This window comes from Poeciliopsis prolifica, unplaced genomic scaffold, assembly GCF_027474105.1.
Source record: "Poeciliopsis prolifica strain line A6 unplaced genomic scaffold, Auburn_PproV2 SCAFFOLD005, whole genome shotgun sequence".
In the NCBI taxonomy this organism is placed as follows: Eukaryota; Metazoa; Chordata; class Actinopteri; order Cyprinodontiformes; family Poeciliidae; genus Poeciliopsis; species Poeciliopsis prolifica.
This window is the reverse complement of record NW_026562380.1, coordinates 8,905,366-8,922,062: the sequence shown is the minus strand read 5'-3', so window position 1 is coordinate 8,922,062 and position 16,697 is coordinate 8,905,366. Positions and strand designations below refer to the sequence as shown.

Genomic DNA, 16,697 nt, shown 5'->3' with positions numbered 1-16,697 from the left:
AAAGTGCTCGGTATGAGTGAGGATTAGAATATGAAATAATGTGAAAATGTCATGCATTTACACCACCAAGACATTTGGGACGCAAAACTGCCTAGTATGAGCAGCAGCCAAGGCAGCGAGTTATTGGCCATGTTACTCTGTATGCATGGGGGGAAAGGCAAGGAATTGCTGCTGTGGTTTCACAAACACTCAGCAGGTATGGATGTTTTTAGCTCACATCCACATCTGTAAATCATATGTCACGTTCTTCTTTTAGTTCACTTTCTTTGTTTATAAAAAAAAAAAAAAACAAAAAAACAAAAAAAAAAAAACACTTTTCCAGGAGGACCAAAGTTTGTTTCTCTGGCCCACACCAGGAGTCACAGCTTTGCTTTCACATTTTCACAACAAAGCAGACTGCCTGAGAAAAAAAAACCCTCTAGTGCTTTTAAAACACACAGAAATGTTTAACTGTCAGAGGCAGGAAATAAATTCAGGAGCAGCATGTCATTGTAACAAGACATTTTTCCTTGTTAACAAGATATAAAGCTCATAAAAACAAAGTTTCTCATTAGACATTTTAATGAGACAAGTTTTACATCTTTTTATAATGAGAAGCTTTCTTTTTATGACAAGATATAAATATATGTTCCTTTGACAGAATACGAATTTAAAAAAAAAAGGCATAAAAGCATCTCCATCAGACTCTCCTTTTCACAGTGTTCCTTCAAGACGACACTTGAAACTCCCAAAAGATGCTGTTTTACTATTATGACCTTTCTTATTTAAACTAGAAGATATGTTGAGTTTTACATCTAATTAAAATGAGAAAGTCTCCTTGTTTTGAGAAGCTTTTTATCTTGCTGTAAAAAAAAGAAAGTTTCTTGTTATAAGGAGAAATTGGTCCTGAATTTATTGCCTAGCACTGGCTTTTGAACACTTCTATAAAATCAGACCAATCTACTCTGTTGAAATCGGCCTTAGTTGTACACTCCACTGAAAATGTGTCACAAGGCATGCAGGGCACTAAACAACCATGTAGAAGATCGCCTGGTCGTATGGGCGGTTATAGCTGGTTCTACTTACCATCGACTCTGAGCGGCTGAATAGCTGAAATTAAAAAGTTGTTATATTTGGAAAAAGTTTTGAAAACTATAGGTATATTTTTCCCTTCAGTTTCACAATCATTTAATATGTTTTGAACTTTTACAAATAAAAATCCAATTAAAATAAATTAAAGGTTGGGTCGGCAATTTAAAACATTTCTAGGGAACTGAATAGTTTTAATTTTAATAATAATTTCTATGCAACAATTTGAAGGGACCTGTGAAGGCTGATCATTCAAATCAGCCTCAGGGACAGAACTTTTAAAAAAGGCTTCACCTTGCATAACAGCATAAAAAACACTCTTCACCTCACTTTGTCCACCTTGGTTTTAGCACACTTCATTTAAGCCCAGAATGTGAGACTAACTAAAAATATTCCCTATAAGCATTATACCAACAGAGATGCATGATGACAGCCGTCCTTTTCTGGCTGCTTGGAAGAGATGACAGTGAGCAGCTGTGGCAATATAGTCCTAGATCAACAAATCAGCAGGAATCAGTCTCACCTCTTCTCTGCATGTGTGTGTGTGTGTACACGAGTCGCCTGGCCTCAGTTGACTCCGTTTTAGTCAAGTTGTACACCTCACTAAATGGAGGCCGCATTAGTCTATAAAATTTTTATTTGATTCTCTGTCTTTTATTGGACACATGGCAGAAGAGCAGATGATTTCAGGGCTCTTATAGTTTGACGCTATTTGACTGTCTGATCTGCATGCTTACATCTGGTTTTATTGAATGTGTGTTGCTTTACAGCCTGTGAGACTGTATGTCTGTGGTTCTGTCTGGGCCACTGCCTTCATCACTTTTAATTTCATCTGAGATCATTCCTCCTCTTTTTATGCAGAAGAATTTAATCGAAACAGAAAGAGAAAGGCTGATTTGAGGCCAAACAATTCTTATCTGTTTCATTCATATCATGAGCACAATCAGCAGTGATTGAGAGGCCCTCCAGAGATCACTTCAATCGTCCTCTTTTGTTCTCTCTCAGTCACTCGCACACACAAATACAGCGGATAAAAGGTGTTGGATAGACTTCACAAAGAGTACATTTATATGTGTGTACTCTTAAATCATAAATGAAATACAGAACAAAATGACTCTGAATCACACTTTTAGTTCTGAATGATGATAGAAAACTTTTATTTGTTGATACTTTTAAGCAACAAACTCAATCAAGTATAAGAAATATGACAGGATTAATAGGAATACTCAGCGTTTGTGCTTACAGGCACAAACATGCAGCAAGCAGCGAAAAGCAATGCAAACAGGTGTAAATAAAAAACAGTCCACTGTTCTTCAACTAGCTTACCTAGTTGAAGACACAAGTTGCACTTAGTCCACTAAAAGTGCATGATTGTCATAGTAGTTATAATAGTAACAGTAAAAAGTGAGAAACTACTTACTGCATCTTATTTAAAGAAATACTCCTTGGACAGAACAAAATAAATCACTTTGCTGCCACTATTGTACCAGGAGTTTCAAACCTAATCAGTCCTCCAGCAGAATGACTAGCAAGGCACGCAAATATAACAGTGGGAACTTGCATAATAATGAATTAATAAGTTTCAGAGGTTTACACAGTCATCACATATTCCCACAACATTTTGAACTTGTCAGCGAGAAATGTATTGCATACTGTGTTGCATCATGTGAATGATTCACCAACATAAATTAAAAGGAGGTTATACTTTTCTGTATTACTCTTGATTGACATTAAGCAGAAGCAGAATAGAAAATGAGTAAAGTCAGAATATATGCTAATGATGCAGCTCAGGCTTGTGATCTGCTGTTTCCATGTCATAGTAAAATTAGAACAAGTTACTGTCCGACAGCTACAAGGACACAATAACACTCTGGTCCAGATTTTTCTGCTAACAGAGCCCAAACATTGGTGTTTGTCTCAATATTACAGACAGGGCTTACAAGCAATTTAATAAGGCAGGTACGTAAAGCAGAGCTTTAAAACATTAAAAGCAGTGCTGGACACAAACAGCAAGATGAAAAAGTAAACAAACCCCCATTCAAGTTCTGGTCAAAAAGCACCTGCAAATTTCTTCATTTTTTTGTCCCACTGAAATTATCAAATCAAACAACTTTCAGTAGCAGATAAGAATAACCCAAGTTATTCAAACCCACATAACATGAAGTAAGTTGTCTGAAAACAACACATCATGGAGAATACAAGAGAACAAAGTGTTGAGGGTTACTCAGACATTTCTAAGGCTCTGGGACTCCAGTGAACCAACACTAAATTTCAGAAAAACAACATTAATGAAATCAAGAAAACTGCTTTGTGGTAGAAAATTCTCGGATGGGCATCCGCCCAGCATGAAAATGGAAACTAATACCGGAGGTCTCACATTTCACCAGATTTTTAGTAATTTATTTATAAGAAAGTTGGTGTAAACATTCTCATTGACTATAATGGATGCAATTATTGCATAGTTCGTTCCAAGACGCAAGCAATGTAAGTTGGAGGGAACTTCTGCTGCATTTAAAACTGTAGAAACAGATGAATCTATTTATTTTATATTGTTAGAAAAAAATGCCTGGCAGAAGCCTCCTCTGATTTGCCTTATAAATAATCTTATGTTGCTTTTGTGAAAATCAACACCAGAGGAATGATTTAAAAACAAATATGGTTACTGGATTCTACTTTTACTCGTGACACATGATACAATCTCGGATGTTTTATTTAGTGTTTCTAAAAGTCTAACAGCCACAGATGGTTAGAGGTGTGAATATTCTGGTAGGAAACCAGAAACGCTCAAAACCAGGCCAAAAATATTTTAAAGAGATAAATAGGCCAGGTGAGCAGTAATTAGACAAAGAGAAAAATGGGACGCTTCCCTCATGTCAAGTACAAACACACTGCTGCACACTGCATTTAACACATTTATTGGCAGGTTGAACCATTGCAAGAATCAACCACACATATTAACTTGCATAATAAGGATTTATGCCCAAAACTCATCTCATTTTTCTTCCAAGATGATGAGCCAACTCAAAAATGCTGCCACACTTGTACTTTGATGCCAGAAATCAGGGAAGCCTCTGTCTCTGTTGTGAACAAGCAGGAACAAAACAGGCCCATATTTCACTACATGAAATTTGTGTGGCCCTCATTAATAATCGTTACACCTCTTAATGACTTTTTGCGAACGCAGTCGAACGTGCTCGTCTGCCTAATTTACACTCATTAAATGCAAACATCTTGAGCTTATGAAAGCAACCCTTAGACAGGTGTTGGTTTGGGACTCTCCAAGTTTTAATTATGACATTCATTAAAACTTTTTCTTTTTTTTTTTAAATTACACTTGTTTTCTATATTGTAAGCAGAAAACTTTTTATTTTGAAACAGCTTTTCTTTTTATATACTGCAAATACACCCATTTATTAAAGTATAAAAATGAATGCCACTTTTTTGTATAAAGATTAGTCAAAGCACTGAGACATGTAGAGAAAGCCATCTTAAAAAGACAGTGTATTAAAAAATTATAATGTTGCACAGAGAATATTAAACTCAGACTTCAATGCAGAGGGTTATGACCACCCAAGACCAAAGTGATAATCTCTTCAGCTACTCTAGTTGACAATTAAGATTAATATGGTGACTTTGCCAGTGAAGAGGACAAAGGTGTCAAGAGAAACAGTATCTCAGTGCAGTAACTTGGAGATATAACAAAATGAGATGAAAAATGTCAGAAACAAATACACAATCGAGCAAGATACTGCTTGATAACATATAACGGGATATTACCTGCATTTATTGCTAAACAGAACATTGAGAAGCTGTCATTTATTTGGCTCAGACACCATAAAAAGCTGCTTGAGTTTGTCTTCTCTGGTAAAGGGAGAGTGTATTCAATTCATGAAAGCAATACACAGATATCAGCAGAGGTCTTGTATTGACAGATAACGCATAAAAAGTAAAGCATAGTACAACGATACACATTTTTACTCAAGAAGCCTTTTGCTAAAAGTTAAAAGAATACCTCGCTGATGTAACTTGCTGTGTGAACGGAGCCAGAGTGCTTTTCTGTTTTTCTTTCTGAAAAGTTTCAAAATCATCTGCTTTGAAAATGATGTTGAGTGTAATTTATGTTTTACTTTTGCCTCAAAATGTTGATTTACAGGTTTAACCCCTAAATAATTTTTTTTAAATTTTCCACCCATCTGTTATCCATCAAGTAATTTTCATAATTATAGCATATACGATTACTAACATCCAACATCCTTTGTTAATGTTGCTACTGCCTATAAAAGAAAGCAGGAAAACATGAATGTCACTTTCTGTTCTTTTTTAAAACTTAAGTGTCTCTTTTTATTTCTTTTTTGTACACAGCCTCAGGTTCAGGACCAGATTTACTGTCCGAAACTGTGTTACTGCTCTGGGCTGGTAATGATCCCATTGCTGTCAAGGCTGTCACTCTACCAATCAATCAAAGTTGCCTTTGTTGGAGTTTGTGAGCCTCTGTCAATATGTGTGCTGATTAGCAGACTCCATTCACTCTTCTGAAATCTCCGTGCCAGACCGTGGTGCCCAGGGAGAGGCACTTCTGGAATGCCAAGTTGCTTTGTAAGTAATCGGTTTACCGGCGCCGGAGGGAGAAAGCAAGCGGGGAAATAGGATTTTCAAGCCCCAAAGCCAACAAGCAAACAACCAGAACAAGCAAGTGCAAAGGAGATTATTAAAGCCAACTAATTTAAAGGTATGCATCATGAGATAATGCCAGAAACTAGTTTGGTGTGTCAGCCTAAAAATACAGCACGGTTTAAGTCTGCACACACACTCAAAAAGTCCGGTGAGGCCAAGCACATTATTCCTACATCAGCAGTTTACCATTTCTCAAAATCCTCCTTGCACACAGTTGTAATAATGCCTTGAACCAGATAGCCTCCAAAATTAAATTGGTTTCATTTTCTTCTACCTTGTCAGGGTGTGCATACTTAGCTGGTGGAGAGTTTGGCTGACTTCAGCGTCTCCAGGGAAAGATAAAGACCGGGCTGTCAGGAATTGTCTCCTCTGACAACCTGGCCTCAGGCTGACAATACAGCGATGATGAAGGAAGTCGTTTTAAGGCCAGGGCGAGGGGAGCGAAGCCCTGCCAGGGAACTAATGATGCTGCCTTAACAATTTCTGCTCACTATGCAACATGCAACATGGGCAGCAAATTCAAATTGGATTTTTATGATCAATTTTATCTCACTATTACAATTTATATCCAACTCATCTGACTTGTCAACATATAGTCGGGCTGTAATGATCAAAACCAAGTAGAGGAACACATATAACTCCTTGCATGCCAGTATAAAATACAATAATTGAAAAATTTCCAAGTCTGTCCTCTGGGATATAATACTGTTTCTTATCTTTTAATACCTAAAGAATATTACATACAAAGTTTATTGTGAATACATTGTGAAAGCACAAATCTACCTCATTTGTATTTAATTCTGAGGATTATTTAGAATAGAAAAAGTCCCATAAAGATATTTTTTTAATTGACTAATAGAACTCGGTCATTCCTGAAAAGTTATAGACAAGACATTTATCTTAAAGTTAAATGTATAGATTTTATATAAAAAAACAGTTAACTGAAACTTAAAGTAAATAGTTAAAGTAGATTAACTATTTAATAAGCATGTTTATGACAACTAGTCATAAACATGATTGTCCAAGTTAATAATTGTCCAAGTAAAATTTTTATGCAGTTTAAATAACATCACCTCTTACTACTACTGTTCAGCAGAAGACAGTCTCAATTGAAGTTCTCTTAATTGGTCTATTAGTTAAATACTGTTTGCATAGGCAGACAAGTTTATCTTGACCAATGGACTAATTGGCAGATATTGATCATACTATTCCCACTGTGCTTCCTTTCTTGACTGTGCACACGTATGTGCACCTGCGCTTCTGTGTTAGCAGCCTTGTGTCGTCAGAAAACAATATGCTTAGCATCAGAGAAACGCTATTCCATACATATCATTTCTTACACTGCTTTTTAACAGTTTAGGTTTTTTTAATACCAGCAGGCTTTTTTGATAAACGTTGCTCTAAAGGTTTCCAATGCTGCTGTTGGGGATCAGAAATCACATGCTAAGGATTGTGATGCATTCACAAGCATTTCCTGTAGATTTAAAAAAAAAAAAGAGTTAATAAATAAAAGTGGTGATAATAGGGCTTGTGTCAGCATGGTTACTAATTTCTGCAGTTAAACCATCTCCATACAATATAAAGTGCAAAATAAAACAGAAACGATCAACCACAGCCATAAACAAGAAGTTTGTAACGATGCAATAATGAGGGTCCAGCTTGGCTCTCCTGCAGTGGAAAAGCAAACCTTTTTTTGCAGAGCCAGTTAAGAAGAGAAACTGATTTGGTGGAAAACCCACACTGAGAATCTATGCAGTATTGAAAAGAGAAAGATGGGAGAAACCAGATGTACCAACAAAGATAAACTCAAGGATGTGATTAAAGCTAGTCGGGCTTTGTCAACATCTCAGCAGAACCACAAGATGATCACCTGCACGATGTTGTAATTAATGCAAAAGGAGCTCTGACCAATTAATCAGTGCATAGTTGATATTTTAAAGTAGCTTGACATTTTTACATAATTTTTATGCTTCACTGTATAAACAAATGTTTTAAATAAGACCTGGTCATCTGCTGATTTGTCCATACAGATGGCTATTTATTCAGTAAAGTAATCATTAATTTGTCTTTTTTTACATTAGTATTTCTCACACAGAATCAAAAGATGATTTTCTGTAAAACCAGAATTTTTTTGGTTACAGCTCAATCCTGTAAACATTCAACCAAACACACACACACACTCTCCAGGCATCATTTTGGAAAAACATAACACTTGTTATACATACCCTTCAGACATCCTCCACACTAATGTGCATGGCTCCTCGCACGGACTACACACACACACACAGCAATCACTTTTCTTGTAAAAAAAAAGAGAGTTTTAGGGGTTTCTCTATCCTTTAGACATTTATATAAAAGGAATGAAAGGGTATATTGAAGGACAGTTGTATAACTTGTACATGCAGCATTGTACTGTTGGAACATCTACTGTTCCTCATACTGATGAGTTAGTCTCCATCTAATGGAAAGTGGCTGAGCTAATGGACAGAAAATCATCCTCTAATGCAGATCAGATGTTGTGACTGACAGAGCAGCGAAGCAAGAGAAGGGCCCACAGTGAAAGACACGGGGCTCTGTCACAGTTTGACACGCTTCCTGTCAATCATTCGAGTTGATAAATGTTCCTGACACGGCCCCAGCATCGAACAAACAAACAAAAACTCAGTACAAATGTTTTCTTTAATCTGAAAGCTTTCTTAGCAAATTCAGTTTGCCAACCCCATCTTAAAACTCCTGTTGCTTTGATCTTCATCCTCCCCTACATTCCTGTCCTTGTTGCCTGCACACATTTCTGAATGGATGTGTGTGCAGAGAAGGAGCCCAGAATAACAAGAGGTTGTGCCACTACGAGAGAGGGAAGCAGGTCTGATTTTAATTAACGATCGTCTGGCCTTCCGTAGATTCTATCAAAGATTAAATCTCGTTAGAATTGATTCTGGCTTCCCACCCTATTAAGCTACGGTTGCACTGTGGTTTCACACAGCTGGAGAGGGAAGGCAGGATCAGGGTCAGGATGCAAGTCAGAGAACTGACAAGGAGACAGCAAGGAACTGACACATATATGTGGGGCAAAGTAAACTGTGAGAAAGTTCATTATATATATATATATATATATATATATATATAATATATATATATATATATATATTATATATATATATATATATAAAATATATAAAATAATATCAAACATGAAGTAAAAGGGTATATTTGAGACTGAAACAATAAGGATCATAGAGAGAGAAATAAATAAGCCCAAAATTTTCAAGAATCGGAGAAATCTTAGCTCTGAGGAATCTGATTGCTACAGAACAATAAATATAATATAAATAGTTGCTCATTACCAGAATTTGATGGATAAGAAGAGCTCTTAAAGCAAGACATAAAAGACAGGGTCAGGGAGTGTAATTAAGACTTAGCAGACAAATGCAAATGTACCAGTGTCTGCATCTCAGCTCTTCCACGTTGCCCTTTGGCTCTGCTAAATAATGAGTTGAACAGACTTTAAACAAGTGAAAAAAAATACTTTTCTACGTAATTAAATAGCTTTTCTTCATGATGAAGCAATTAAATTGATGGAATTTAATCTACGAGAGGTCATCATAATTTTCTGGAGTTAGTCTGATTTATTTTAATTTTATTTGTGAAATAATGTCAGTCTCCATTGTTTCAGATTTTTTTTTATTAATTCTGAGTCAGAGTCAGTTTTGCTAATTTTCTCTAGGCCAGTTAGGTTTATCAGAGATGTAAAATGATGGTGGGCCCAACTAATAAAACTAGGCCAACTAATTCATTCTCAGTGTTAGAGACGCCGTATGCAAATACCTGGCTTTTAGTGTAAGATGGAATTCAAATGCATAGAATTTAAGTAAATTTTATGAAACATCAAGTTCTGATTTATCTGTGAATTATGTGTTGGCATAATTTCTGCCTCTTTAGTTTGTATTATTGATGTATTGAGATCACATATGTCAAATGTAGCGAGCAATAGCACCAGGAATGAGTTTCTTTTGTCATTGTCTCATTTTCCAAAAGTAACAATCACAGGGTGATCACACAAGGGTTACACATTTAATAGATTTGTACACAGCCTTTAAAAATAAAATTATTTAGCAAAACAAAGAAAAATTTATGTATTTTATTATGCAAGAATGTTTCTGTGTGAGTTCATAAGACATATTTTTTGGTTGTGGTTTTGAGAGAGTGCCATGTTCACTTCCTCAGATTTTTTATCATCCAAATTCTCTTTGCACTCTCAGTAATATAACCACTGTGACAGGGAAACCCAAGTGACCTATTCTAAGTACCACTCCATGTAGAGATTGTTTCATGTCAAATCAGTGATTCCAACCTCAGCAGAGAGAAGATCCTCAATGAGACAAATGCACCATGGATGTCCTGGCACACGCAGTGGCACATTATTTTAAGCATTTGAAAGAGCACTAGTGGTCATTAAGATTCTTGTTGCAGCAAAAAGTGTCAACCAAAGATCTCTTAAAGCCATCTATGTTCTTGATTCAGCTCACTCAACCAAATTAAATGTAATGTAGGAGCAGTTCTTCCTCTGTCAGGGCAGAGGTTGTCATGCAGCTTCCAGGCCAGTGAAAACATTCACCTGGACAATTTTAGCTTTGCTCATAATTATCTTTCTTCATCTAAATTAAGAGCGCCTTGACAGATATATGATAGTGCGCTGGAGATCATTGTCTAGCCTGTCTACACTCTGACCACACCATGGTGTCTCATAGTCAAAGGAATAAGCAATTAAATGTGCAATTATTCTTCAAATATTAAGATTCAAACATTCAGACATTTGCAAATAAACTACAAGTTTTACCTTTGGGGACATTCTTAACTAAATTAGGTTGCATTCATAAAATGCCCACCCCCATTTATTTATTATGAAGACAGAACAAACATTTCAAGTGGAGTAAAAAATGGCAAAAACCAGTTCAGTCACCAGGGTAAAAATATTGCCACTGTTTTTACAAAGCTTGGATATGTTAAATTCCTGAATGACGACACCCTGCACATACTCAGTTGTCAAATCCTGAAACTCTGTTTGACATTTCAGGTTGTCAAGACTTGCATCTTAGCCAGACAGTGGGAATACTCAACAGTCCAAAAAGGAGTACAACACTCTTGTCCAAACTGAAACTAAGAAGAAAAGAAACAGTGACAGTGAAGAGCTGAAACATATTTTCAGTGAAATCCATTCACCCTCCAAATGGCTTAATACACATCATATTTTTAGATGAGATGATGAAGCTCAGAGTAGACGGTCAGGAAGTGACATTGAGCAATAGAAATCTGACTACATGTTTTCTTGATATCGTGCAGGACTTTATGAGTAAAACTGTCTAGTAGTTGTACTACTATAATTCAGCTATGGGCTGCTCACTCACTCAAAAAACATACTTTAAGAGCATTAGTCATGGTGCGTTCAAGGACTGGAATAAAACTACATTTAAATTATTAGATTTCAGTTTACTGCTAATTCTCAGTTCTCTCTTCTCGAGTGACTGATGCATCTTTCTTGAAAACCTATAAACATATTCAGCAGTCATGCTGCTCAGACACTTGTACAAAATGTTAACAGAAAATATAAAGTCCTAAACATGCATGAAGAATTTCTGCCATGATTAGCACAAGACTGAAATATTTAAATGTTTAACTTGATATTGAACGCATAGTTTTAGAACTAAACCAAAAAGTATGACCGAACGGCTATCAACCAATTCTGACAGATATTAGGTTATATTCTGGACTCAGAATAGGGTTGAAACAAAAGCTGCACACAGCATAAGATATTATGTGTGTGTTCAGATGATATTAGCCCTAATTGTGGCTTGTGAAGTGAAGGAGGAGGTTACTGCACCACACGTCTATAATTACTTCTCATCTCTCAACCAGCACTCTTACAGACAACGGGGAATGCCATGACACATGCGAATGCACTGCGGCGCTCATTTCATTACGGCTCGGCAACCTATAAAGGAGTCATTTCTAGAGGGGCTACATTTTCACTCAAATTGGAATTGGAGATCACCCACACTGGCTTTAAGCAACACAGGTCAGCTTTACTTTGAGCACGCGTACACACACCCTCACTACACTCACAAGTCGTTGGTAAGTAAGAGGGATGACTCACCTGTAGCGGTTCTTCCCACACACACACACACAAACACGCACGCAGAGACAAAGCCACCTCCATGTTCACAAACAATGCACTAACATCATGCTGCAACACTTTTATCTTACTTGGGACTCATATGAAATCAACTGTCGTTGTATGCAAGTACACCAGTTTGAAATCTTATAAAATGTTGTTTAGTCATCTTTTTCTGTTTATATTAAGTCATATTAGAATTACCTTAATGATGTAAGAGGGTTTTGTGTGTCTGTGATTTCCAGCAGTGCACAAAGAATAGACTTGAGATTTCAGCAAGTCACAGAACGAAGCAGCAAACCAGAGTAACACAAAGCATTTATAAAACGTTCCCTCTGCATAAATTCACATGTAGATGCTGTGTTATTCAATGTCATTAGAAAGTCTGAGTTTCCTTTTCAGGGTATGAATATGTTTTCCTTCATAAGCCAAGTATGTTTATTTTAATTAATATTTTTTAGAGAAGCAATGATCTGGCTTTTCGTAGCTGATGCTGATTTTGCTCTCAATTAATGTCTGAAAAATTCTTGGAGTTTTTTTCAGTAAACCTTAAAAAAACTGCATAATCTCTTTTTGGATAGTAGTAGTTTTGAATAGGGCTGAGTATTTTTAGGAACCTCTCACTTCAGTTTTGATACTTTGAGTCTCAATTTGATTCAATATTGATTCAATTCAATATAGCTTTAAGCTATTTATAACATGACAATATATGTGTATGCCGTGTATCTAACTGTAAAAAAAAGTTTCCTTGTGGAAACTGATAATGTATAGAATTTTTAAAATTATTTTTAAGCATTATTAGAAAACCATTGACATTCTAAAACTAAACAACTGTTTGCCAACTCCCAATAAAACCAAGAAGCAGCAGCAGTCTCCGCCCCTATATGTAACAACTACACAGTAAAACTCCTGACATTCTGCTATAGCTTTTGATTTTTGTATGTTTCCCCAACATTATCACCATTTAGCCTTTTTAATTATCTGAAGACAACCCTGCAGAATTACTTATGTTTTTAATCTTATGCTGAGTTTAGGTGATGGTTTATGTGATTTGTGTTCACAAGATCAAGTGCACTATGCATCGAGAGAGCAGATGAGTCTTAAATCTGTTGTACCACTCAAAGAGGTTAATTTACAGTTGATGCAATTAAGCAACGTGTAAAACAATAAAGCATAAAAAAGAACCTGTGAAGCACTCAAATATTTCCCCCTTTTTAGGCATTTATTAAATTAGTGACGTCAGTATTTCTGAGATCTGCAGAACATCTTCAAAATGTTTGAAGATAGAAGGAAAAGGGCCTTGATGAACTATGCCCACAAACTCTGTTCACATGTGCAAAAAACTAAAGATAAAATGTAAAAATTAGCACACATCACATCATGTGATGTGTGTAACTTGTTTAAGTTTGCTGAGAAACATTGGAGATCCTGGTTTTTTTGAACATTTGATTTAGGTTTAATGGCTATAGTCACTCTCAATATTATGCTAAAATGAAAAATGTTAACTCAAATGATCACGTAGTTATGTCAGAATTACAGACTTGTAAACTAAGTGATAATTGAGGCACTTTGCCACTACCTGCACCTGTAATCTAAGAATGTCATACAAGCAAAAAAACGAGACATGTTTTTCCACATCTTCATCTACAAATCATCTTCTCTATATCAGTTTTTGTTGAGAGCAAGCCTTAACCACACAAACCACCAGGATAAGCATGCCGGAGAGTTGACAGTGTCTTACAATGATGAATTGACCATGCTATTCACATCTTTGAAAAAGTCGTTAACTCTGCAAGTAGTAAATTGCTCCAGCACCATGAGCGACTTAGTGCTGCTCTTTCGCACTCATTATTCAGCTTTTTAAAAAAAGCATTTTGACTTCATGTGGACACTCGCACATGGGAGACCGACTGTTAAAGCAAGGTGGAATAACCGATTGTGTATGAAACAGGATCTGCGTGTTAGGACAATGTGAAGTTGCATGACATCTAAAATTTCTGCATCTCTGTCTTCGTGTCAGTCAGTCTGTCTTGGGCTGCGTTCACACAGCAGGTCAATTAAGATATTTTGCTGAAATTTGATTTCTTTATGTGATTGTTCATACTGCTAATTAAATGTGATTGCAATCAGAGTTCTGTGTGAGCGATTACGACTCCAAAGTGACCCGTATGCACAGAAGAAGAATGCCACCATGCATGGATGAATTTTAATTTTAAAGCGGACTTTGGGTGTGTGTCTAGAGATAGAGATAGAGATAGATAAATAGAGATAGATTACTCTCTTGGACAAGATTTGATTGATAGTAAACATAAACACCAAGAAGAGGTCCTGTTTTGGAGATGGTCTGATCCAGCTTCCAAGTTTGCCACATGTGAAACTCTTGAATCTACACTTTGCCGTCTTTCTTGTTTCTAATGTATCACTTTTGAGAAAATGCATGCTTATGTTTATGCTGATTTTATCTCAGTCTCTAAAAAGGAGAGCCTAAGGAAGGTTGTGCACAATAGTTAATGCCCTGACAAAACTGCTTGCCTCCACAACTCCTGAAAGGACAGCTCAGCTCACACAGTCAACAGGCTTCCTTCCTGGCAAAATATGAAGTTGCTCATTACCTGGTAATGACTTTTAAATTATTGTAAGGAATCTGACATGTTGGGAAGAGGTTTTCAACCCATAGAAAGACAGCACACACGCACAAAGTTAACCACTGAAATGAACTGAATCGACCAGATGTTTGCAGCTGCAGCGTTCATTCACGAATCCCTTTTGTCTTTCATCATTGCAGTGAGAAAGGGTGGTGGGGAATTCACTGGGACTTGGGATTTCTCTGTGCAGTAAACTCCCTCAAAACGTAGAGGAATGTGGTCGGAATCCCGTAATTTTTCAGGGTTGGAAAAGTGTTTCCAACACAGAGCGCTTCACACACCGACAGAAATAAAAGGTGGTCTCCCATAACTGAGCCAAGCCGACAAGATTCTTACTTTTATCACAAAATAGTCAAAAGAAAGGAAATGCAACACTTAACAATACGCACATTTCATGCAACACTGAGAGAAAAGATTCATTATAGTGACTTATAAATAGATATATTTTTGTTGTTGTTCTTTAGGAAAATATACAACAGGTAAAAGAATAACATTTTCGGGGACTAAGACTTGTTACTATCTGGAAGCCGCACATAGCTACTTCAATAAAAAAAAGTAATAATTAGCTTAATATTAAAAATCATCATTTTAATTGTTCATGACATTTTTTTATTTTTTTTTTCATTTAATTGACAAATGATTAAAGTTATTGTTAAAACAACTAAGACTATAGGGCTATATTGAATCTTTTTCCGGACGGTAAAATTTCAAAGTTGACTCACCCGTCAGCTGGTCATAGGATCCGTCCAGCTCTCTGGACTCCGACAAGCTTTGGTCGCGGTTCTTCTGCTTCATATTCCCAGTCTGCGCCGGTATGTGGAACTGTGGCAAGCAGTTGACAGATTAGCATTTCTTATTGGGGGGGAGAAAGACTTTTTTTTTAATTTCTCGTTTTTGTCAGAAGATGGCTGCAAGTACACTTACCGTCAATAAGTCATATTTGAAGTGCCATACACGGAAAGCAGGAAGCTGTGCGTTTTGTTATTCCTTGTGGCTGTTGCTCCGTGCGCTCTCCGCTTCCACGAGCTGAGTGAAGCAAGCGCGCGCTTTTTGGTCTGCACGCTCTCACATGGTTCGGCACGCGCGCACGCGAATAGGCAGGGAGAGAGAGAGAGAGAGAGAGAGAGAGAGAAAGAGAGAGAAAGAGAGAGTAAGCGAGCTGTGAACGCAGGTAGAGCTGATCCGACTTTAGATCTCAATGGCCTAATTATGAATGGCGTTGTTTTGAATTTCATTCTCACTTTGATGTACAGATATACATTTGGCCATACAGATCTGTCTTGGTCATTATATTGGTTATATTGGTCTTTACCTCAGTATCTAAATCCCCTCTACTCCCTATGTTTCTCATTGAGTCAGAGATGCGTTGTATGTTTACAGAGACATCAGCAATAGCAACAAGCAGCACACTGCAGCTGCCAGGCAGAGGTTCTGTCTGTTTCTGATCTATAAATACTCACATACTCTGAGAAGCCTTGTCTCTATCCTTCTTCCTCTCATCTCTTCTTTTCTGTCTTTACGTCTCTTACTTTGGCCAGTAACCTTACTTTTAAAACATAGTTGTTGTTTTTTACATCATTATCAAGCATAATCAACATCCACAGATAGTTTTCCAAACCATCAAGACCTGGTGGCCATTGAGGTTTCAATTTCCCCAAAGTTTAGTTGATGCATCATTAAAAGGCTGCATGCCTGAAGTTGTAAACATACACTGACCAAAACTCACAAGAAAAGTTAACTCCAATTTGTTCACAATTACATACATAAGACAGAGAGTTTTGGGGATTCCAGTTAGTTGAACAATGAATCAAGACCTAAATAGAATTACCTATAAATGAGTGAGAGGAAAAAATAGGTTTTGTTGAACTAATTCTGCAAAGTACCTACAATAACGGGCAGCTTTATAAACTTTGGCACTGAAAATCTGCAGCTTGTTGAGCGCAAAATCAAGTCAGTTTAGTCAAGAAATCCTGGGAACATGTCATACTGTCAGTGAATGTGAGGAAGCCGAAGCTTTGGTATCCATGAAGCTGCAAACTAATCCCAACCATACATCAAACTTCACCAAAGCCAGTTTCAGAATCCCACCAAGTCAGAGTCACCTGACTTGAACTCTATTGATAAATCTCCAGTGGGATTTT

The 16,697-nt window shown here is 36.8% G+C and overlaps 1 protein-coding gene across 2 annotated transcripts in view; it reads right to left on the bottom strand.

Moving 5' to 3' along the window:
• Window positions 1–15,587, bottom strand: part of LOC129359903 (Kv channel-interacting protein 2-like) — an 87,605-nt gene extending 72,018 nt beyond the window's left edge. For both annotated transcript variants that reach the window (XM_055029859.1, XM_055029857.1), the window contains exons 1-2: window positions 15,481–15,587; window positions 15,279–15,378 (exon numbers count right to left, since the gene is read on the bottom strand). In XM_055029859.1, coding sequence (XP_054885834.1) covers window positions 15,279–15,351 — 73 coding nt within the window. In that variant the 5' untranslated portion in view covers window positions 15,352–15,378; window positions 15,481–15,587. The remainder of the gene's footprint in view (window positions 1–15,278; window positions 15,379–15,480) is intronic.
• Between the last annotated feature and the right edge of the window lie 1,110 nt (window positions 15,588–16,697).